The sequence below is a fragment of the Tenrec ecaudatus genome, chromosome 14 (assembly GCF_050624435.1).
Source record: "Tenrec ecaudatus isolate mTenEca1 chromosome 14, mTenEca1.hap1, whole genome shotgun sequence".
Lineage (NCBI taxonomy): Eukaryota > Metazoa > Chordata > Mammalia > Afrosoricida > Tenrecidae > Tenrec > Tenrec ecaudatus.
In genome coordinates this window covers 46779955-46805004 of record NC_134543.1, presented here as the reverse complement: position 1 = coordinate 46805004, position 25050 = coordinate 46779955, and the positions used below count along the sequence as shown (strand labels likewise).

Here is a 25050-nt window from a genome sequence, read left to right as displayed (position 1 = left end):
CATAATTTGCAAAGAATAATACTTTGATTTGTTGAGTATGACTTCCATGAGCATCATTTTTAGTTTAAGTAAAATAAAATCTTTTGTAACTTCAAAAAACAAACAAACCGGGCTTCATATAAACTCTGAGAACACCAAATGCAACTTTGTGTCCTAAATGACTTGTAACAATGACAGAGGTTAATGTGTACAGAATCATGGGCATATGTATGATGCATTCCCAGATACTAATATTTCAACCTATAGGCTACTCAGGGAACCCTGGTGGCACAAGTGGTGCTCAGCTGCTCACTGAGAGATTGGGGTACATACCCACCAATCTGCGGAAGAAGTGGCGCTTTCTGTTCTGAGAGGGTTGCAGTGAGTAGAGTTGACTCATTGGCGGTGGATTTGTTTTTATGGTTTAAGTGTAACATGTCTCATGTCTCATACACAGGAAGCTCCAAGAATACCATGCTCATGCCTCTGTGGAAGTCATAATTTTCACATTAAAAAATTCACATTCTGGATTCCAGAATCATCCTTCAATTCTGATTAGCCATCTCTGTGCTCTACATGAGTGGCACTTTGACATTTCTGAACCGAGTCACCACTGAGTATGTACTCTATGGTGATTCTCTATGATAGGGACTAACTGAAGAAAATGAATAATTCTGGATTTTAGAGTTCACAATTTTAATGGCCTGTAATTCATTTTAGGTTCTAGTGTACATACAAATCACATGGTGCTTTTTTTTTTTTTAACACGCAAATTTGAGGGCTTCAAATCTTTTACAATTTATTAAGCCTAGGAATTTTCCTCTTTAAAAACATAATGTGTGGTTTTAATGTAGATCATTCACACTTACGAACACAAACCATAATTGGAAAAACAGACTTAGTTGGAAGAAAAATTCAGAATATTAAAGATTTTTTCCATATGTGTATGAGGATTGACCTATTAAAGTTTAATTGTCCTACATAGACTCAGTATAATACTCTGCTAGGAAGAACATTTAGATGTTGAAGGATAGGAGTCGTACATTGAATGATCAGAGTATAAGCTTACTGACTGACTGGTGAAAACTGTGATCTACCACAGATCAGAAACTTTCAATAATTGTCTTATGTTGAGCTCCTACTAATTAGATTTCCTGCGGGATAGAGACAGTTAAAGCATTCATCTGCTAATTTAGAAGTCGCAGTCAATCCAGAGAAGCCATGGATGAAAGTCCTGGTGCTCTGCTTTAAAAAATCCACAGTGGATTGTGGTAAGAGTTGTACAAGCCCCCAATAAAATAATTTTTTTTTTAATCCACTGTTGAAAACTCTGAGCACAGTTGTGTTCTAAAATGCGTGGCTGCCCTCAGTCTGAATAGACCTGATGGCAGCTGCTAATTGGCGCTACCTTTTGGATTGAATTAGTCTTTTCCTGAAACCATTCTTGATTTCCAATTCCGCATAAGTGTTACAGGTAGACCAGAAAGTTACGCTCATATTCACAGTCTCCATGACCTCATTTGATTTGAAGAGATCCCTGATGTTGTATGTTGGGTAATTATAATAGATACAAAAGAAGATTTCACTGTATGGTTTTAAAAGAAATAAATAATATCATTAGTGATCAGAAATTATCTAATGAGTCACGGATTAACTCTCTTTTAATATAATATTAGTGTTAGTTTCTGTTCTGCAATAGTTGATAAACCAGTTTTGAAAGAGATTATATGTCTAATCTGACTCCAATTGTAGGTCTAATAATGCCTTGAACAGTCAGTAACCCTGGTCTGCTCTCTTAGGTTCATATTTTTAGCAAAGAAGTATTTTCTCTTCCTATCAGAAAGCAGTGCTTTGTTTGTTGTTTGTTCATTTGGCAGTCCATGCATTACAGATCGGTGTCCTTATATATGGAAGTATATTATCTGTCCCTTCAGAAGGCATCAAATAGGGTTTGTATAGTACTTCTCCACTTGAATGTTGTCACTTCCTGGCAAATGCAGTTCACACATTATTCTCGCCATTATAAAGAATGCACGTGAAATTAACTTTTCCCTTCAAAATTCCGATTGATTTTATTTCAGAGTGGTTATTTAAAAAGAGAGAAAGCTAAGGACATATAATTATTGAGACTGCAATTGATTTAATGATAAAACCCTCTGGAAAAAGATTTTGTTTAGTTTGATAGTGGCTATTGGTCTTTTTTTTTTCTTTCCATGTTCTACATATAATCAAGCTTCTTGGATTATTTGCATTCGAGTTTTATATATACAAATATATTTTAAAGCATTTGATTGGGGACTCGTACAATTCTTATCACAATCCATACATCCATTGTGTCAAGCACATATGTACATTTGTTGCCATCATCATTCTCCAAACATTTGCCTTCTACTTGAGCCCTTAATATTAGCTGCTCATTTTTTCCCCTCCCTCCCCAAGTTACTATTGGTTTTATAATTTCATTTTTCTTCCTCATATTTCTGTGTTTGTGTCCCACCGTCACCATCTTTGTTTTGTAGGGATTAAAAAAAATCAGACAGACCAAAAAAAAAAAATCAGACATATTAAGGCTTTATGGTTTGGTATTATGAACATTAACACTAAAATTAATTTAAATGGAGTTTGTGATAGGTTGATGATTGTGAACTTTTCAAAATATAATGGTTCATTAGGCTTGTTGGTATCCTAAGAATTATAATTGTAAAAAAAATGAAAAAATAAGGGAAAAAATTATAATTATGATACAGTTGTCTACAGCACTGTTAATTAAGCACAGATCAGTGATGTTATTGGTGGAGGTTGTTGTGTTTTCTATACTTATGTTTTTAAATAATTATTAATTTCTGTATTGGGGCCATTAAAGCAGAGTTGCTTGTTTTGGAATTATTGTGATTCTGTGTGTGAATATGTGCTTTTGAAGCTTTTACTTTTTTCTTCATTGTATCTTGAATGTAAGACAGTCTAATTTAGTTATCTTTAGTTTAAGAGGAAGAACTAGTTTAACGTAGAAAATGTTGAAGAAGTTGGACACTTTAATCAATATTCTAGGAAAAGTAAGTTTATTGTTTAGAGGCAAGAGTTTCTTTCATTTAAAGTCAAATACAGAATTGTAACTGAAGACAAGTTAAAAGAGTAAACTTCAGGATTTTTCTTTATAAAAACTAACTTAAGAATATTGAGTATTCTGTTGAAGGATTGAAATATTTTATAGAAAAAATACTGAACAATGCAAGAAGCATCAAGGTTAGAGGAAACAAATACACAAAATCACTGTACCAAAAAGAATTGGTCGATGCTCATGAGGAGGTAGTATATGTCCAAGAACCAATGGTATTGAAGGAAGAAGTTCAAGATGCACTGGAAACCTTAGTGGGAAACAAGGCTGCAGAAATTGATTGTACCAATCGAAGTGTTTCAGTAAATGGATGCCATGCTGGGAGTGCTCACTCATCTAAGCCAAGAAGTTGGAAGGCAGCTACCTGGCCGCCTGTCTGAAAGTGATGCATATTTTGCCTTTTCTAGAGACAGGTAATCCAAAATCATGCTGAAATGATTGAACAATAGAATTTGTCACATGCAAGTAAGAGTTTGCTGTAGATATTCATAAGCAGTTGCAACTGGGAGGAATTTCAAGTCAGATTCGGAAGAGCATATGGAACAAAGGATATCATTGCTGATATTAGGAATGTAACTTAGTTGAAAGCAGAGAAGACAAAGATGTTTGCCTGTGTTTTATTGACCAGGCAGGGGCCTTTGATTGTGTAGATCCTGACACATTCGAAGAAGAGGAATCACAGGATACTTAGTATCTTCATAGACAACCTGTGCATAGACCAAAAGGCTGTTGCTCAAACCGAAAATGTGATTTACTGCTCAGTTTAAAATCAGCAAAAGTGTGCACTAAAGTGGTATGGTTTTTTAGTATACTTACTCAATTTGTGTGCTGCAAATCTATGAAACTGGACTATATAAATAAAATAGCTTCTGGATTGGTGAATGGCTCAGTAACAGCCTACAAGGTCCAGATGATACAACCATGCTTGCTGAAAACCCAGAACTTGAAACCTTTAAAAATGAAAATCAAAGCCTAGCCTTTAGTATGGATTACATCTCAACAGAACGAAAGCTGGATTCCTCACAATTGCACTACGGAGCAGCATCATGATAACTGGAGAAATGACTGCGCTTGTCAAGGATTTAATTTTACTTGACTTCAGAATCAGCACTCGTGGAAGCAGCAGTCAATAACTCAAGCAATGGCATTGGGGAAAACTGCAAAATACAGGGAAAAATCTCTTAAAGCAAAGGTGTCTCTTTAAGTGCAAAGGTAGGCCTGATCCAAACCAAAGTATTTTCATTCACCACCTCTGTATGTGAAGCTGGACAGTGACAACTAGGGAAGACTTTGAACTGCGGTGTTGGCAAAGAATACTAAATACACTGATGAGTGAGCAAATCTGCTCCGATGACGTCCACAAGAGTGCGGCTTACTGCCGCAAAGTACGGGTGGTGCGGCCAGACACCTGCGCTCCAGGGCTCATCGCAGCACAGCCCACAACCGCAAGGAGCTGGAAACAACTCACATTTCCACCAACTGACGAATGGATTTAAAAACTGGTACATACATACAACGGAGTACTACGCATCGCTGAAAAGCAGTGATTAATATATGAAGCACATCTCCGCATGGGAAGAACTGGAGGAAATTATGCTAAGCGAAGTAAGCCAGGCACAAAAGGACAAGCACAACATGAGTCCGCTGAGGAAAGCTTAAAAAAAATGCAGATGTGGCATGAGAAAAAGCTACTGCATACAAGCATTCCTGGGGTGAGGACCAGTTAGTTTGGCAAGAGCCAGACCAAATCCTGGGATACATATGGTAGCAAACTAAAAAGGAGGGGGAAAGGGGAGAGAAAAAGAAGAAGAAATGGATAGCGAGGGAACAGGGCACTAACCCACCCAAGGGGAAGGTATTTTTTTACATCTCCACAGGGAAAGAGGGACTAGACTTCAACCCGGTGCTCCAAGGTGTGAATGCAACATACTGGCATGGAGTAGAGAACCAGTGGAGAGGTCTGAGGGACTGGCCCCAATCCCAAGTACATGGACACCTGCCCCTCCCAGAATAATTTAATTCAAAGGACAGCACTGAAGCTGCAGCTCAGGGAGAGGGACAACGTCTGACCAGAACACATGGGAGCAAATGAAGGGGGAGGAAGGAAGAGTGAAGCACATCCTGGCCCACCAAACCTTGAGGACAATATTCCCACTCAGAACAGCCAATCCACAGAGAAGACTATATGGCTGGCCCCCTATAAGAGACGACATCCCTCACTGACCCATAGCCCCACGGGGACAACACCGGAGACACTGTGGGAATTGCCCTTGATCCGATCCTACCATACCGAGGCAAAACACTAAGGGCTTGGAACAGAACAGCAAGGGGACCAGAACAACAAAGTCCCCAGGGAATACCAAAAATAGACTTTGGGGCCAGGGTTTGGCACCCCAACAGACTCAATCAGAAAATACTCCTAAAAGCCAACAAATAGTCCTTGAACCAACTACAAGCTTTTCTTTTTTGTTGTTGTTGTTTGTTTGTTTTGTCATTGGCTTGTTGATGTTTTGCTTACTTTTGTTGCTTGGTTTTGCTCTGTCTTGTTTCTGTGCATGTTATTTCTGCAGGTCTTGTCTAAATAAAATAGGCTGGATGAACAATCTGGAGGAGAAAACAGGACCAACGGTTCCTGGGGGACATGGGAGAGAGGGAGGCGGGGGAAAGGAAGTGATATTAACAAACCCAGGGACAAGGGAACAAGTGATCCGAATAGGTGGTGAGCAGAGTGTAGGAGCCCTTGTAGGGCGTGACCAAGGGTAATGAAACCGAAAGGAATTACTGAAACCCAAATGAAGGCTGAGCATGATAGTGGGACAAGAGGAAAGTCAAAGGAAATAGAGGAAAGAGCTAGGAGATAAAAGGCATTTATAGAGATCTAAATAAAGACGTACATATGTAAATATATATGAGGATGGGGAAATAGATCTGTGCGTATATTTATAGGTTTCGTATTAAGGTAGCAGCAGATGGACATTGGGCCTCCACTCAAGTACTCCCTCAATGCAAGAACACTTTGTTCTCTTAAACTGGCATTCCATGTTGCTCACCTTCCCAACACGATTGCTGAAGACAAAGTGGGTGCATAAGCAAATGTGATGAAGAAAGCTGATGGTGCCCGACTATCAAAAGAGATAGCGTCTGGGGTCTTAAAGGCTTGAAGGTAAACAAGCACCCATCTAGCTCAGAAGCAGCAGAGCCCACATGGAAGAAACACACCAGCCTGTGTAATCACAGGTGTCAAAGGGATAAGGTAAAAGGCATCAAAGACCAAAATATCAAATCATTGTGAATGAGGAGTACAGATTGGGGGCCTAAGACTCATCTGTAGACAAATGAACATCCCCTTAAAGAAGGGTTGGGGGAGAAGATGAGACAGTCAGGGTGCAGTATAGTAACGATGAAACATACAACTTTCCTCTTGTTCCTAAATGCTTCCTCCCACCATCCCCCATCATGATCCCATATCTGACTGGACCAGAGTATGTACACTGGTACAGATAGGAACTGGAAGCACAGGGAATCCAGGACCGACCATCCCTTCAGGACCAGTGCTAAGAGTGGCAATACTAGGAGGGTGGAGGGAAGGTTGAATGGAAAAGGAACCAATTACAAGGATCTACATTTAACCTTCCTGGGGATAAACAACAGAAAAGTGGATGAAGGAAGTGGGTTACATGACAAAATAATTGATAAATTATCAAGGGTTCATGAGGGAGGGGGAACAGGGAGGGAGGGTGGAAAATGAGCTGATATCAAGGGTTCAAGTAGAAAGCAGATATTTTGAGAATGATGGCAACAAATGTACAAATGTGCTTGACATGATGGACGGTGATAAGAGTTGTACGAGCCCCCAATAAAATTTTTTTTTTTAATGGTGAGACTTGAGTTGGAACTGACTTTTCATGGCAACGAGTTTGGGTTTTGTTTGGAATGCCTTCTGTGTATGCTTTTCCATATCTAAAATGAGGTACCTGACATCTTACTTGGTTTCATAATTTGGGGTCTCTTCTAGGAGCATTCTCATGTTAATGAGCTTTGAAATATTAAGTGCTAAAATCAGAGTTCATGGCTGAATTTTAACCTATAAATATGTTAATCAACCAGGTAAATGTACTCGTATGCTCAGAGACTTAAGAGTCTCTAAACCTTGTAAAGGGTTACTGCGAGTCTGAAACTACTCGATGACTGTGGGTCATTTGGGAAATACTAGTAACTGTCAAATCTCTTCAGTTGTCCAGAAAATTTCAGCATAACTTCCAAGTAGTATGATTTTTTTAAGTACAATTGAAGGTAAATAAAGCTTCCATGTGATTGCTTTTTTTTTTTAAAGAATTTTTCTTTGGTTTTCATGTCTTTCTGGTATGCCTTTGGTTTGATCTTTATTTCTAAACTATATTTTTAGTGTTTGTAATTTTAGAATTTGATAGCCAGCACTTCTAATTTAGGTTAGTATGTTAGTGTGTAGAAGCAGTCAAACAGGCCAACACTCAAAGATTTAGTAAAAATTTACTATTGAGGAAAAAACTCATAATTCTTTTTTTAAAAGCAGGTTTTTTTTAATTTTAGGATTGAAAGTAATTTACTTATGATGACTAGGTTGCAAATGGGCTAAGAAAGTTACCTAGTGGTGATAATTGAAAGAGGAGAGACATTTAGGGGCAGCTTTTGGAGTTGTGTTTATCATCAGAATAAAATTGATTTCACACATTTTGAAAGATTATTAATAATAATTTTTACATATTAAACTCTTAAATGATAATAACTTTCTGTGATTGCATTTACATCTAATTAATTTACATGCATACATTTTTCCAATGTCTTTTGCTTATAGTGTTTGATGATGGTGATGAGCGAACACTGAGACGTACCTCACTTTGCCTGAAAGGGGAGAGACATTTTGCAGAGAGTGAGGTGAGGTCACGTGAATGGGCTCTTGGGTTGAACAAGAGGTACTGGCCAATAAGCGCAATGTAGACTCAATTCATCTGTTTCTTATCCAGACGCTTGACCAGCTTCCATTAACAAATCCAGAGCATTTTGGAACGCCAGTTATTGCAAAAAAGACAAACAGAGGAAGAAGATCTTCCCTTCCTGTGTGAGTTTTTCCCCACATGTATTAATAGCTTCAAAAGTACTGCAATATTAAACAAGTGGCTTTTTAAAAAAGGCAAAATGTACAAGGCTAACCTTTCTATAACAACATGTATTTTCATGTTAGACCTTTTACTTGAACAGATAGACTTAAATTATTCCCATTTATTTTTCCAAGGATTATCGCAGCAGTTTTGTAAAACCTTTTTTCTTTTCAGCGGCTATGCCTAATTCCTTCATTGCCATGATCGTTTCCCTGTTTTTAGGTGATTATATGTATTCTCACTTGTTTTGTTATAAAAACTTTTCCACAAAATAATTGCAAGACTAGTATAGTGAGCGCCCATAGTCTCTTGACCAATTGTTGACATTTTTGCCATATTTGCTTTCTCATCCTCTTTATATGTGTATCTATATCTTATGACTAGTTTTGATTTTTTTTTTTTTGACTAGTTTTGATTTTATGCAGGAAAAGATGAGACTGTCTGATCCCATAAAGATTCACAATTTCAAATCCTACCAAGCAGTTCTCGCTGTCCTATAGGGTCACAAAAGTCTCATTGATTTGACAACAGTGGGTTTGGCTTTTGATTTTTTTAATAATTTTATGTTGCTGAACTAATTAAGATGAACGTGTAATCACACTGTTTCTATGCATAAATACCTAGGAATAAGAGTGTTCTTTTATATAACCATACATTATCAAATTCCATAAATTGAAAATTTATAGACTATTGTTACCTAAGTTTATTAATATTTCAAGTTTTTCCAGTTCCAATAATACCCAAGTCTTGAATTCAATTCATGATCATATATTACATTTAATTTATGTAAAAACATTTTTTTTGCAAAAGTGATGAAATTTATTGGATTATCTATAGGAAACTATAGAGGGGCCCAGCATACCCTACTGTGTAGGCATGCCCAGCAAAGCGTCATACCTTTCACTGTACCCCCGTGTCCCAGAGGGAGTTCCATTGAGTTGAGCCCCGTAGCCCCAGGACTGGCTGGGGGTGGGGACAAAGTTTATGTAATTCTTAATCCTCCTTTATCCTGGAATAATGCCTTAGCCTTTTTTATCTTTCATGAAGTTAGAGATTATTTATTTATTTATTTTTAAGAATACAGTTCAGTGGTTTTGTGGGCAACAGCCTTGGTTGTGCACTGGTTAAGTGCTTAGGTTTGAACCAACCAGCTACTCTGGGAAAGAGCTGGCATCTGCTCCCATGTAGCACTGGAAACCTTACGGAGCGATCTAGTTCTGCCCTTTAGCGTCACCAACGGTTAGAATTAACTTGATGGGTTTCCTTCCTCCAGAATACATTTGTCCGATTATTTCCTTTTTTGATATAGACTGTACATTTTTAATAGTCATATTTCATGCGCAATGGTGTGACTTTTTCAGTGTAGTCTTATCTAGGGGCACATGTTATCGTTTCCTCATAGTTGGTGACTGTAGCTCTGGTCACCTGGTTAAGGTGGTACATGTCAAATTTCTCTTAAAAGTTGTAATTATTTTCCCTTAATAATTTATAGGTAATCTATGGTTACTTTGTGATTATTTAAATATGTTCTTCTCCATCAAACTTTCGCACAATAAGTTAGCATCTGTTGATAATATTGCATGAGTCGATTAACTCTGAAAGCAGAAAGTTTATTTTTAAAATTTCCACCCCTTATACATTAGTTATCTTTCAGCTTCAAGAGAATCTTATCATTTTGGATTTACAGATCTTTAAATAATATTTTATTGTTTTAAATGAAAATTGATTTAGTAACTTAGTTTTCCCAGTAACAACTTTTATACAAATTCGGTTATAAATTTTACATGTCAGAATTTTGATTATTGCCATTTTGTTCATTTGGTTTGGATTGCTCTAGCTTCCTTTCCCCTTTTATCCTCTCGTCTTTGCTTTTGGGTAAACGATTGCTGGGTGTCATTCGGATGCTTAAGAGAGCACACTTACGGGTGGTGATGTTTTTGTTTGGCTAAAAGGTGCCCTGTAGACATGGCATCAAAATGAAGTTCAGTGATCATCTTAGAAAGATAGTCTTGAGGTTTCGCTAGTCTCTATTGGTCTGGCCTTTTTTCTTAGGAATTTAAGGAGTTTGGGTCTACGTTTTTTGCCCATTCTGTCAGTGGCCTTCGTTTGTGTCCCCATCAGAACAATTCATAATGCTAACTGAGCATTATCTAATTCTTATGGTTTGATTAGAAAAGGCTGTGGTTTATGTGGGCTGTTAACCCCAGGGATTCTTTGAGGCTTTGACAATTTTCTTTCACTTCATACTAGTAGAGACCAACAGCTCTCTCTTAGATTACTTACTGCTTACAAGCATGTAAGACTCCAGAGGCCACCCACCAAAGTAGAATATAGAACATTATCTCTGTGAACTGTTATGCCAATTGACGCAGTTACCTGAGACTGAGTTCCCAAGCCTTCTAACCCAGTAAATTAATGCCGTGAATTGTTTGAATATGTGTAAGAAGCCTCCATAAGTGTACCCCTATAAGGTTTGGTATCTAGGACATAGTTCACTCAGGCATGTGTATAAACACACCAATAGACGCATCTGTAGGTTCATGGCCATTTACTTGGTGTGCCTTTCTAGACTCACATCCGTCCCTATCTGCCCACATAACCACACATCTCTTTTTGGGTTATTTTTAACCATTTTGGAAAATTGCCTACGTTAATAGCATTTACCACATTCTCCCATTTTCTTGTGTAGTTCTTAGTATCTTTATTCACTTTGATGAATTTGTGCTGATTTATCATATATTTTACTTTGTCTTCTCTGTCACCAAAAGTAAGTAATAAGTGTCAACTGTCTAGAAAGTGATTTTCTCTCCTTCCAATTTTTCCTGGTCATTGTCAAAGAAGTATGTTTTCTGAGTAACTTTTTTTGTTTCATGCGATAGTGGGATCTTGCAAAATTTGCGTTTTTGTGGTTAACTTATTTCACGCATGCAGCATATGATATCCTCCAGTTTCATACATGTTATAAGATGCTTCTAATTTAATTTTTTTAGTTGTGTCTTATTCCATATATGTTTGTTTAATGGTTTTCTTTTCCATTCATTGTTTTCTTTTTTTCCCAATAGTTTTACTGGCACATAATTTACATATCATTAATTCAATCATTCAATCATATGAAGATGAATTGTACAATTGTTTACAATTGTTATTACATCAGTTTTAGAACATTACCCCCCCCCACTGGTGAAATCGCTTTTAACATGAGTTGCGCAATCACAATCAGTTCTGGCGCTCCCTCCCCCTTCCAGCCTTCATTGTTCACTCTCAATCCCCTTTCCCTCCCTGTCACTCAACCCTCACACCTACATCTCCCCTACAAACCCTTGTGTCCGTTAATATCACTCTGCATTCTCTCCTCCATTCATCGTTGATGGGCACTTAGAGTTGTTTCTGTCTTGTTTTCTGAATGAAGCAGTTGAACATGGATGTGTCGACGTCTACTCGTGTCACTCTTCTTTGATCTCTTGTACATATGCCCAAGAATGAGTTGGTGGATCATAGATACTTCTGTGAACGATCTTCGAAAGCACATGACAAAAAGAATTAAATGATAATGAAGTTTTCCCACAGATTTTTGAAGCTCTATTGTATTTGATTGCTGCCTCTTTTGTTAGGGGTGAAATGGTATGTTTATTCCTGACTTGTGGGCCTCCTTAACGTCCTCTTAGGTGAAGTATTTGTTCATGTTTTTTTACTATTTTTTTCATTGAATTGGTGGTCTTTTTATTTTTGGAACTCTCTTTTTTTGGAATTTTCCATGCATTTTAGAAATTAAACCTTCACCAATGACATTGCTACTAAAGATTTTTTTTCTTTCAGTTTTTTGGTGAAGTCTTCTAATGAGCCCAAGTACGTAACTTTTAGGAATTGCCATTGCCTAATTTATCCTTTGCTGTTCACACATATTTTAGTTTTGAACCATATGTTAGCTTCCAGGGACCTTACAGCTTTTCCAATGAGGTGTTTGATCCACTTTTGAGTTCGTTTTTGTCCATAGTATGAGGATACTGTTTGATTTTGCTACATCTGAGGGTAAACAGATTGTTCTTTATCACTGAATGAACTTGAGAATCAGCTGCCTGTAGATGGATACATATACTTTTGGATTTTTACTTTTATTCTCTTTTCTATGTATCTGCCATTGAATGAGTGCCAGTCTATTTTGGATCTGTGGCTGTATAGTACGCTTTGACATGGGCAAGCTTTTGTGCTTCAGTGTTGCTTTAATGTTTTGTGATCTCCTGCCTCTCTATAAAGCGGTGGTGGTTCGTTGTCATGGAGTGAGTTCTAACTCACAGCAATCCTATCTGTACCAGAAGGAAGCACTGCGATGCTTGACCCCACTGGTGCAGCCGCCGTGTCAGTCTGCATTGAGGGTCTTTGCCTTCTTGGCTGCCCTCTCCATTATCCAGCATGATGTCCCTCCAGGACTGTGCCTTGTGTATCTCCAAAGTCTCTGAGATGACGTCTTGCCATCCTTGCTTCTATGGAGCATTCTAGCTGTACTTTTTCCAAGACAGATTTATCTGTTCTTTTAGCAGTCCATGATATTTTAAATATTCTTTGTTAGTACCATAATGTAAGTGCATCTATTATCCTTTGGTTTAGAGGTGATTGGAAATATCACGGCTTTGGTCAGGCATACTTTAGTCCTCAAAGTAGCGTCCTTTTCAACATTTCAAAGAGGACTTGTGCAGCAGATTTATGTGATGCAATGCACCATTTAATCTCTAGACTGCTGTGTGTGAGCATTGATTGTGGGTCCAAGCAAGACAAACTCCTTGACAACTTCTACCTTTTCTCCCATTTATCACGATGTTACCTATTGGTCTGGTTGTGAGGATATGGGTTTTTCTTTTCGTTACATGAAGTAGTAATCTATATTTAAGGCTGCAGTCCTTGATCTTTCAGCACGTGCTTCAAGTCTTCCTGGCTTTCAGTAAGCAAGGTGTGTCATCTGCATATAGCAGGTTGTTAATAAGCCTTCCTCCAACCTGGATGCCAAATTCTTCTCCACATAATCCAGCTATCCCGACTATTTGTTCATCATACAGATTGAATAAGTATAATGAGATGATACAACCCTGATACACACATTTCCTGGCTTTAAACTGTACAGATATTCCCTTGTGTAAACCGCCTCAATTACACAGATAAGTGTTCTGGAATTCTCACACTTCTAAAGGTTTCCATAGTTTGTTATAGTCCACACAGTTGAATACCTTTGCATAGTGAATAAAACACAAGTAAACATCTTCTGAGTATTCTTTGCTTTCAGCCAAGATCCATTTGAGGTCAGCGGTGATATCAAATAACTGTTGGTGTTTGAAATACCAGTTCCAGTGACATAGTTTCCAGCATCACAACAACACCTGAGCTACCACAGTACGACAAACTGTCAAGTGGTGGTGCTTTTTGGTGGTATTGACATTTTCACTGTTACGTCTTCCAATTCATGATCATGAAATGCTTTCTTGCAGTATTGTCTTATAATTTATTTCACTAAGTCTTTTATCTTCCTGTTTAGGTTTATTCCTGGGTAGTTATCCTTTTGATGCGCTATTGTAAATGGTACTGTTTTCCTTATTTCCTCGTCAAGATTCCCCTTGCTGATAGAGAGGAACTCAATTGATTTTTGTGAGTGTGTGTTGGTCTTATACCCTGTCACTCTGCTGAATCCTTTTGTTAGTTTCAGTAGTTCTACTTGTGGAGTCTCTGGGATTTTCTGTGTATAGAAAATGTCATTTGTGAATGAGAATAGTTTTACTTCTTCCTTTTACTGCATTTCCTTTATTTCTGTCTCCATCTTGCATTTTTGCTGTAGCTAGGACTTCCAGTATAACCCTGAATAAGAGTGATGATAAAGGGCATCTCTGTCTCATTGCCGTTCCTGAGAAAATTACTCTTTTCTCCTTTTGCAGTAATTGTTGGTTTTGCATATATGCCCTTAATTATGTTGAGTGATTTCCCTTCTATTCCTGCTAAAAAGGAAAGGTTTTTGGGTTTTCTCGAATGCTTTTTTCTGTGTTCATGTTGATAGTGATAATGCTGAGCCATCCTTATATCGCTTGATCAGGGTGTGCTTGTTTGATAGGCCAGAATTGTGTTGGCTAGAATTTGGAGACTCTATGCTTACCTTCGTGAGAGAGATTGGTTTGTAATTTTATTTCTTAGTGTTGTTTTTTCCTGACTTTGGGATTAGGCTCATAGAGTGAATTAGGGCACATTCCTTCCTTTACTGTTTTCTGGAATAATTTTTGTAGAAGTGATGTCAGTCCTCTTGTGCAATTCTAAAGTGAAGTCTTCCAGGCTAGGGCTTTTTGTTGAGATGTTTCTTTTGATGATATCTTCAATTTCGTCTTGTGTTGTAGGACTATTCATATTTTCTATCTTAGGTAGGTAGAACATTTCCAAAAATAAGTTTTTTTTTAGATTTAATGTTTTTGAAGTATTTATTTTTCATGCTTTTTTAGGGTCATTTTTATCTCAATTGGCTCTGTTTTAATGTCACTTATCTTATTTGTGTTTACACCTTTGAATGTGGTTTGTGTTTCCCTTTGTCATTTGGCAATTTTCTACTATTGGAGCCACTTCTCTCTAGTTTTGTTGATGCTTTTGTTGTTTTACAGTTCATTGGTTTCTGCTGATTTTTATTATTGTCTTTCTTCCGGAGACAAGGCTTCTCTTACTGACTGATCCTCGGTAAACTTGTTCCTGCTGGCGGAGTGAGCCATTGATCTGAGCCCTTCTTCCCTATGTGTGCATTGATTATAAATTCTCCTCGGAGCACTGCATCTGCTGTGTCCCATAGGGTTTCGTTTGTTGTGTTTTGAATTCCCTTTTATTTAATTGTTTTCTTTATTATTTCTGTTAGTGATTCCTACTTTTAAAGCCTTATGATTAGAGAAGGATTTACATAGTAATCAATGTTCTTTTCATTCATTTTGATACTCGAATGGTCTCAAATTTAGCCTTTGGGAACCACCATACAGTGGCTTTCTTAGGTCTTTTAACACATCCCCGCCATTTAAAAAGAAATTCTTTTTCTTTTGCCCCCGCCTTGGAATTACCTTATTTCTGTAAAAAAAAAAGTCTGGTTTTTATTTACAAACCATAGTCAGGTATTAGATGTTCTGGATGTCAGGGAATTACATGATTTAAAAAAAATACAGGTTATAAGAGGCAAAATCTAAATGAAAAAATAATGCCTAAGTGTTATGGGAATGGTAGTGGTAAAACAAATATACTGCTACAAACTAGAAAAAAAAGAAAGAAGAAAAAAAAACGACTATTGAATAGAAATCCTGGCTTGGACACTTAATAATAGATTAGATGTTTTTAGAAAGTTACTTAACTTCTTTAAAGTTAAAATTCACAACACATACTGTCTTTTTTCTTTTTAATCATTTTATTAAAGAGGGCTCATACAGCTTGTAACACTATACATTCATTGTGTCGAGCACATTTGGACATTTGTTGCCAACATCATTTTCAATACATTTTCTTTCTACTTGAGCCCTTGGAATCAGCTCCTCATTTTTTCCCTTCCTTCCCTCATGAACCCTTGATAATTTATAAATTACTATTATTTTTTCATGTCTGATTGTCTCCCTTTCCCCACTTCACATATTGTCTTAAATTTTGAAAAAAAAAAACTAAACAAAAACACAAGATAATGTTCTTTCCGAGAGTACTCCTGAGTAAAATAAGAATGATAGTGTCTTGCCAGTTTTTGTGAGGATTGAATTTGTATATAAAGTTATCCCTAAGCAGTAAGTACATACTACATGCTGTTTAAGGGTCTCTGGACAATACAGACAGTTAAGCTCTTCACTACTAACTAACGAGTGGATAATTGGAGCCCATCCAGAACTACTGATCCCAAATGAAAACCAGACTCGCTGTCATCAAGTGAATTCTGACTAATAGACACTCTGTGTCCTATAGAGTAAAACTGTCCCTGTGACTTCTGAGACTTTAACTCTTTAAAGGAATAGAAAGCCTCAGCTTTCTTCTGCCGAGCAGCTGGTGGTTTCAAACTGCCGACCCTATGGTGGGTTAAGCAGCCCAACACATAACCATTACACTACCAGGGCTCCGACGCACAACATCGACCTTTGACTTTGCTTCGGAAAAATTACAGCCTTGAAACCTATGGAGCAGCCTACTCTGCACACGTGCACTAACAATAACATTTAATAATTTGCTGAAGTCTAGATAATGTATTAATGCAGTGACTTCAAAGATTTTCCTGAAAACTTATTTATGTTGCTTTTACTTAGAATTTTAGTAAGTTGAGTTGTTAAGTTTCTCAGAATGCAGCAAATGGAAAATAATCAAGGTGTTGAAAAAACAAAAAGGATCGGTGAATGCATACAATAAAGAAGCAATGTAGAGCTTGAAGCTGTTGAATTATGGAGGCTATGCAGAAAGGAATAAAACTAAAAAATAAGAAATGTAACAGTTTAAGGCATTTACTATTCTTTTATACCTATGATTAAAATCTGAAGGTATGAATATATTACAAGATAGTGTGTTCGGGGAAGATGTTAAATTATTCAGTATATAATTATCAATAAGTAAAAGTATTCATTTTTATTTTTAAAAATCTGCTTAAATTAATGCATATTGCTGACACTTAAGGATTTTATTACACATCTGAGAATTAAGTTACTCTCATCATCATACATGTTTAAGTGAAGTATCTTCATAGTCTGGTAGAAAATTAATATTTATATTATCTAGCATCCGGCGTAAAAAGGAGAGGGACAAAAATCATTCAAAAAATATTTGAGAAATATGGTGCTGAGTTAGTCCCCCTTCTCCTCTTCCCTTTTCTTGCTCTCCAAAGATGACCTTGACGCTCCCAAAACGTCACCAAACTCTGCCAGCCCAATTAGCAAGAAATGTACACTATCTTTTAAGACCTTGAATTACTACCTGCAGCTGTGCTGTTCCCCCAGACCCCATTACCCTCTCCACAAGATAAAAGTGTAACTGCTAGCTAGACATTCAGAGCAGACCAGAGATAACTTGAGCAGGCTGGTGATTCTGGAGCAGGCCAGAGACCCATGAGATCCATGAGCAGGCCAGAGATCTGAAGCAGGCTGGAGATCCAGAGCAGAGCTCTTGTCTTTTCTTGGCCATGAATCGGAGCTAAGTCAGTTTCCAAAGACATCCTCAGCCGAGAGCAGCAGAGTGGACAAATAGTCTGCCCTTGCTTCCCTTTCCAAACCCAAACTTCACAAAAACAGCCAATGTGACCCCAAACCCAAAGAAAAGAATTATGTCCAAATTGTTAATAATTTCTTCCTCTGGATCCTCAAAACAACCAGTAAAAAACAAGTTACCAAAGGAAAAGTAAGATAAAATAATAAAAAATGCTTGAATCTGTAAACAGTTGACGGTTGAACTTCTGTCCAGATATGCATCGTCTTGGTACATGAGCTTAGAATTGCTGTGAGTCACCCAGGACTGTTTTCTTGCGGGCTTTGAGATGATCCATTTCCTCACTTCAAAAAGAATCCAGAGACTACGCCTGTTCCAGAGTATTTCAGATCAGAAGTTGTGTTCTCTCTCCTAACTTCACACCATTCTAACTGCGTCAGTACTGGTTTATGTTCGATCATGACGGAGTCCTTTTAACTTTCAGAACGGAAGATGAAAAGGAGGAAGAAAGCAGTGAAGAGGAAGATGAGGATAAGCGGCGCCTCAATGATGAATTATTAGGAAAAGTTGTAAGTGTGATAGCTACATCGGAGAATGCAGAATGGTGTCCTGCTTTGGTAAGTAAGATTTGTTTCTTACTAATTAAAATTGTTCACTTGACATTGATTTTTTAAAGTATTTTTGAAGTAGTGCATATATTTAATTTGGATTTTAGTACATTAAGTTTCATATCAGGTCCATAATACATAGCAATCATTTATGAGAATATTTCAGTTCTTCAAAATGTACCTGCTGAATGTCATCGTCTATCCTCTCTTATTTTGAGAGCCCTGGTGTTGGTCTAGGTGGTGTTGGACTAACTGCAAGGTTCAAATCCACCAACCTCAAAAATCCTGTAGAGGCTGCTATGAGTTGGAATCTATAGTAACGCTGGGTCTTTTTTTTTTTTTGCCTCTTAATTTGATTCTCAAATTCTTTCTTTACTATATTTAGACTAATTTTCTAGAATTGTGTAGTGAAATCTTTTCAGAATAGTTGATTTAATCATGATAGTCCCATTCTCAAAAACCTTCTGTGATTGCCAGATGGATAATTTTTGCTGCTTTCTTCAGGTGGGTATTTGAGGCCAACCTGAGCTCTGTCTTTTTCCCATTTTCTGCATGAACCTATCATGTCCTTTCCCATTTTTCCAGGCTTTCACTTCTGCCCTAAATCAATTAGTCAATATTTATTGACGCTCTGAAGTGAATTCAGCTTTGTACTTGGTCATTCCAAACAAAAGGAAAAATCCTTCCAAATCTGACTCATAGCGTTCTACAGGACAGAATAGTAATGCCCCTTTGAGTTTTCAATACTATAAATCTCTGTGGGAGCAGACAGCCTCGTCTTTCTCTTTAGGAGCAGCTGATGGATTTGAACCACTGCCCTTTCACCTAGTTTATTATGACACTTGGCCCTTAGAAAGAAAAATAAGATGGTGGAGCATGTTGTCCTCAAGAAGCACACTATTCATATTCAAAGGATTACGTATTAACTAAAGGTTAATGGTAGTAACTCACTGCCATGGAGTCGATTCCGACTGACAGCTACTGTATGGATGAGTGGAGCTGTCCCTGTCGGTTTCCTAGCCTGTAATTCTTTATGGGAGTAGAAACCCTCATCTTTCTGCCACTGGTGTATTTGAGCTACTGACCTTGCATTTAGCAACTCAATGCATGACCCATGATGCTACCAGATTAAACAATAATAAAATAGTGGGGTTTTTGCTGGAATAGGATCGGGGAGTATCTGAGGAAAGACAACATACTTAGATTTTATAGAAGGCATTGGCAATGCCAAATCTCTAATGGCATTGGGAAGGGATGAGAGGAAGGGGCGGACAAGAGAATGACTTGAAGATAGGAATTGTAGGACCTGGTAAGTAGTACCTATCTCTGTTTCCTTTGTCTCAAAGTTTAACTCAAGACCTCTCTTTTCTTCAGAGTCTCCCTGAACCACTAACAGAAGCACACTTTCTTCTTCTCTGACTTTTGATATCACTGCTACCTCTAAAGATAGTTTTGGCATCCACACATGTAACACACAAAATGTGTCCCTAATTAGATTATAATCCTTGAATGAGCTGAAGCAGTTTTTAGGATTTTATGTGCATGTAAATACATCACTCAATATCACCATAGGAGATTTGCTTCCATCTGAAAATTCTTTGTGCCTTTCAGTGATAAATGCATATTTAAGTTATAGTGTGCCAAAAATTGTTTTACAAATTAATTACTCAATAGATTTATCATTTCACAGATGATACAGAGAACAGGAGTAATACATGATTCCTAGATTGGCATGTGTTCAATAGTTAGACATCATGGCCAGAGGTAGTACATTTATTTGAAGCAAATCTAGGAAGCCCTATGAAGAAGGTGAACTTGAGCTGAATCTTGAAAGAATTAAAGTAGAACATTACTAGGGAAGGGCCTTAGAGGAACTAGGGAGATAAAATGAGGAAAGCCAGGAGTTTATACGTGGAACTAGTTTAAGTTTCTATTGTGGCTGACACTATAAGTTAGAGGAATAGTAGGAAACATGACTTCATTTGAATCTAGGGCATGAGGAGCCTTTAACATTCTTCCAAATCAAACTCTGCCACTGAAATGGTTCTACCTCACAGTGGCTGTATAGGACAGAGTGGAACCGCCCATGTGAGTTTCAGAGGCTTACGTCTCTATGGGAGCAGACAGCCTCATCTTTGACACAGTGTGCTGGTGACCTCAAACTGCTGACTTGGTGGTTAGCAGCCTAATTCTTAATTCACTTTCTAAGTAATTTGGATATAATTCTATAGAATATTTTGCACGAGGTGTAAATTATTTGCACTGTAAGTTTAATGACATGATGCTTTGTTATGTTGGATCAGTGGCATGAATCTCTTGGAGACCATCAGGGTAGTTAACAGGTGAGGCATTGAGTCCTGGGTTGTGCCTACTCATCCTTTAAGACATACGCTAAGCCTTTGCTGCCACATACATATCTTTTTTGTTTGTATCTCAATTACACTGTTAGCTTCTCTGGGGCAGAGACAACTATATTATTATCTAATAATTAAACACCTACCAAACTAAAAAGACATTTCCATCTGGTGTTAAAAACAGCTGGTATGACTGCTAAGATTATATAATTATCTGGTTATGTGCCGTTGAATATGATACCATGAGCCACGTGGAGCTATTTAATTCAAATGTAACTTCATTAAAGTTAAGTAGAATTTAGTTTCTCAGCCGTGCGAGCCACATTTCAAGTGAAAAGCCGATGTTCAGTTGCCTTGGTCATCGTGTTGAGCAGAGTGGATCTGCATAGCATGCTTGCCATGCAGGAGGTCCTCTGGGCTGTGCGGGTCAGATTTTCTCACAAGTGTTGTTGTTGATGTGATGAGCAAGCATAGATTTTTAAAATAAATTCTGAGTAGTGTATATAGAGATTAAATACTTACTGATGATGCTATGACTACATTTGTTATTTTGAAAAGTTAAGACACTGAAATATTCTTTGCTCAGATTTTTTTATATTTGTTTGGATTACTAAAAGTTGTATATGCCCTGTTAAGGAAGGGACCACAGGTATTTCTTTTAAATAAATATCCAACTTTTAAAGTAGATCCTGTGATCCAAGTGGATTTTAAGCAATTATAATATCCAAATTTTCCATCACAGATGTTACATTTTATATTTTTGGTAATAAATGAATTATTGTTTGGCTTAGAATGAATCTTGATATATATTTTTAATTTATTTATTTTTGAATCATTTTTTAAAAGTGGTATCACATTGTAATTTTGTTTTATTAGTTATTTTATAATGTGACAACTATAGCTAAGTTAAATATCTAGAATGCCAACATGTTAAAGCACCTGGGCAGACATTTTTTAAAAAGTAGTTCATTGATAATAAAGCTGTTCCTTGTAACATAGTCTATTTGAGATGTTATAAGATACAAAATTGTTCTTTTCAAAATTGTATTATTTTTTTCTGAGCAAGAGAAATAGGAATCAATTTGTTTGTTTATGCTTCAGGTAATTTCTCCCAGTTGTAATGATGACATCACAGTGAAAAAAGACCAATGCTTAGTTCGTTCATTTACGGATTCTAAATTGTGAGTAATCAACCGCTTGTTAATTACTACATGGGAGGGAAAAAGATGGAATCATTGTGATAAACCCTTAAGATCTTATTTTTAAAAGCAATTCATCTCATGAGTTAAGAAGAAATATATTAAGTTTTGACATTTAAAAATATAAACTATTGTGTACTGTTAAATTCAGTGTAGAATTATTCTATATAAAAATCCATGTTTCATAAAGTATGACAATGATTTTTCTATGGACAGTTTTTAGCGTTAACTCCAAAGTTCTCCAAGCTCAGTGCCATGCAGCTGATTAGATTTTGACTGATAGTCTCCCTATAGGACAGAGTAGAACTGCCTCTGCGGGTTTCCAAGGCTGTAAGTCTTCACAGAGTCCTGCCTCGGCCGGGTCCTGGGGATGGAGTAGTTAGTGGTCCTGAGGATGGAGTAGTTAGCGGTCCTGAGGATGGAGGAGTTAGCGGTCCTGGGGATGGAGGAGTTAGCGGTCCTGGGGATGGAGGAGTTAGCGGTCCTGGGGATGGAGGAGTTAGCGGTCCTGGGGATGGAGGAGTTAGCGGTCCTGGGGATGGAGGAGTTAGCGGTCCTGGGGATGGAGGAGTTAGCGGTCCTGGGGATGGAGGAGTTAGCGGTCCTGGGGATGGAGGAGTTAGCGGTCCTGGGGATGGAGGAGTTAGTGTTGGGCTGCTCAACACAAGGTCCGCAGATCACTAGCCTTTTCTCTACAGAGCCGTTTGAACTACCAGTTTTTTAGTTTGCAGCTTAGCACTTTGCTCCATGACAGCTCCTTACAAGTAGATAGATTTTTATTAATTTAATATTACTGTCATTCATTTTTTAAGTGAGAATTTACTTATTTTTTGTTGCTGTTTTCTTTTTAAGTTATTTTATTGAGGGCTCATACAACTCTTATCACGATCCATACATACATTAATTGTGTCAAGCACATTTGTTGTCCTCATCATTCTCAAAACATTTGTTCTCTACTTAAGCCCCTGGCATCACCCCTCATTTTCCCCTCCCTCCCTGCTCCCCTCTCCCTCATGAACCCTTGATAATTTATAAATTATTATTTTGTCATATCTTACACTGACCCACCTCTCTCTTCACCTACTTCTCGGTTTTCCGTCCACTAGGGACTGTCATTCTTATTAAAATGAATAATACATTAAAAATACTAAGTGTCAAAGTAGACATTAATTGTAAGTATTAAAAATGACACATTGCTAAAATTAACCCCATTGTCTTTAGGAACATTGTGTAGATTGAAATATTGTGAATGTGAGCCTCTTAAATATTATACCTCTGAGAAGCATATGGATCTTTCGGATTGAGGTATTAACTTTGCCTACTCTCCCATTCCCTTTTGAGGGATTAGGCTATACACAACGCTCTTTTTGAAAACATTTTATTTTTTTATTTCTGCCCCCCCCCCCTGAAAACATTTTAAAGGCAAAGTGATTTTGATTTATAGGCTTATATTTATGTGTTAATATAGGCTGTAAACATGGTCATTTTCATTTAATCCATTTGTTCTTCTCTATAATTAGTTACTCTGTAGCAAGAAAGGACATCAAAGAAGTAGACATTCTCAATCTACGTGAAGCTGAGCTCTCTGCGAAACCAGGTACAGTAGTGACTGGTCAACCCATGCTCTCATGGTGTGTTTTCATCTGGAAATAAGAATGTGTAATCACTGGTACTGTTGGAGGTATTCAGTGTTGATTACCACTTACACTTGATGGCCATTCCCTTCTTGATGTGTAGATGACATGCTTATTTAATTATTGGATAAGTTTACTTTCCTGGGTTTTGCCCTTCCTGCTGTTAACAGTGTTCCCTAAGGCAGGACAGTCATCTGTGTTCATCTGTGTGGCATTGCTCCAGCCACATAGTGGAATAGGCTTCAGCTTTCTGTATCATTTTCGCTTTGAAACAGCTCTTTTAGATTGATATGCTGGTCATCATTTTTGGAATAAGAAACCTACTCAGGGAGATCAAGTGTCCTGGTTAGGTTGTGGTAGTTAATAAGTGACTGATGAATCGGAATCAAGGTTTTCTGACTCTGACTTTCATGCTTTCTCCATATTCCTTTGGTACCAATTTTATAACACCTGCTGAAGTATATTTTCACTCCTAGGGCTTCAAAACGCAAGCATCTTTTTAAAAACAAGAGTTGTTCCAGACAACTGGAAAATGGATATAAGTGAAATCCTTGAGTCGTCCAGTAGTGATGATGAAGAGGGCCCGGCTGAAGAAAAGGAAGAAGAGAAGGAGAAAGAAGCCCAAAAGGAAGAGGAGGTGGTAGGTGAAATCACATGTTTGTCACAAAAAGACACTTGGTAGACTTTCTGGAAAGTAATATGTTCATATAGTTTTCCTCTCCTTAGATCATTATTTGCTTCTGTTCTTGCATTAAAATTATTGTGGTGGGAGTGAGAAGCTATTTTTTCTTTTGGAGGAGATTTTTGGCTACTAATGTTTCAATGAGCAAATTATATAGCTAATTTCAAGCGAGAAAGAGGTAATGAAGAAGTACCTCTTGTTAGGTGAAATACCTAACAAATGCAAACTGGCTCTTAAAAAATTTTTTCCCCAGGCAGCCAAGGAGGAAAAGAAATGTAGATTGTAGGGTGTGTGTGGGAGGGGGCGGGCGGGGGGCAGTGGTGGTAGTGGTAGTGGGTTGTGGGGGGGGTTGTTAAAGTATTTCAACTGGTGTGTGTGTCTGTGTGTTGGGAGTGTTAAAAAGTATTTAAAATGCTCACTTTAGGAAGTAATTGTTACTATCCTCTTTTAAAGGTGAGGGAAAAGGCTCAGAAAGTAACTTTTTCAGAGTGATACAGCTAAAATGTGAAGGACAGGGATTTGAACCAAAGTCTGTTCTGTCTTAATTTCTGAACCTCTTCTCTCTGAGATGTGTAACAGTATCTCAAGGATACTGGAGATAAAAAAAAAAAAAGTCCTACCTAAAGGCAAAGGTTATTTTATTTGACATGTTTTGTAGAAAAATAGTTACATATAATTTTTGAGATGCTGATGAGTTTTTTTGTAATCTTATTTAAATAGTATACATATAATTTATGAAACAATCCACCGGGTACCACATAATTACTTATGCAGATATTATTGTGTATTTGTTCTGTAGTTTATTTCAAGTGGGATACGTTGCCCAGTATATTTTTGTTGTTAGAGGATAAATGGGATTAGGACAAGACAAAGAAAATTAGTTTACTAAAATAGAGGGCCTGTTAAGCTTGCAGCATAGTTGCCTGTGAAGTGTGGGAATGCTTGCTTCTGTCTTCCTCAAACAGCTGTGAATGTAAGGAATAAAGTGAGCACACATGTATGTGTTGAAGGGCATAAGACATTTCTTTGCTGGTAGTTCCCCTGCAGTATGTGGTTTTTGCACTCAGAAATCAGAATGGCGGTTCATACTTACAGGCTGCCTACAGAGTTGCCATAGTAACATGCTGTTGGTTTTAAGTGAGCATGCTCGGAAAGACAGGAAGGTTTAACAGAGGC

At 37.5% G+C, this 25050-nt stretch overlaps 1 protein-coding gene across 2 annotated transcripts in view; it reads left to right on the top strand.

The window, feature by feature from the left end:
- ARID4A (AT-rich interaction domain 4A) overlaps positions 1–25050 on the top strand; it is a 75330-nt gene that overhangs the window by 9085 nt on the left and 41195 nt on the right. For both annotated transcript variants that reach the window (XM_075531901.1, XM_075531902.1), the window contains 6 exons: positions 7929–8008; positions 8098–8192; positions 17882–18014; positions 21461–21540; positions 23079–23155; positions 23669–23832. In XM_075531901.1, coding sequence (XP_075388016.1) covers positions 7929–8008; positions 8098–8192; positions 17882–18014; positions 21461–21540; positions 23079–23155; positions 23669–23832 — 629 coding nt within the window. The remainder of the gene's footprint in view (positions 1–7928; positions 8009–8097; positions 8193–17881; positions 18015–21460; positions 21541–23078; positions 23156–23668; positions 23833–25050) is intronic.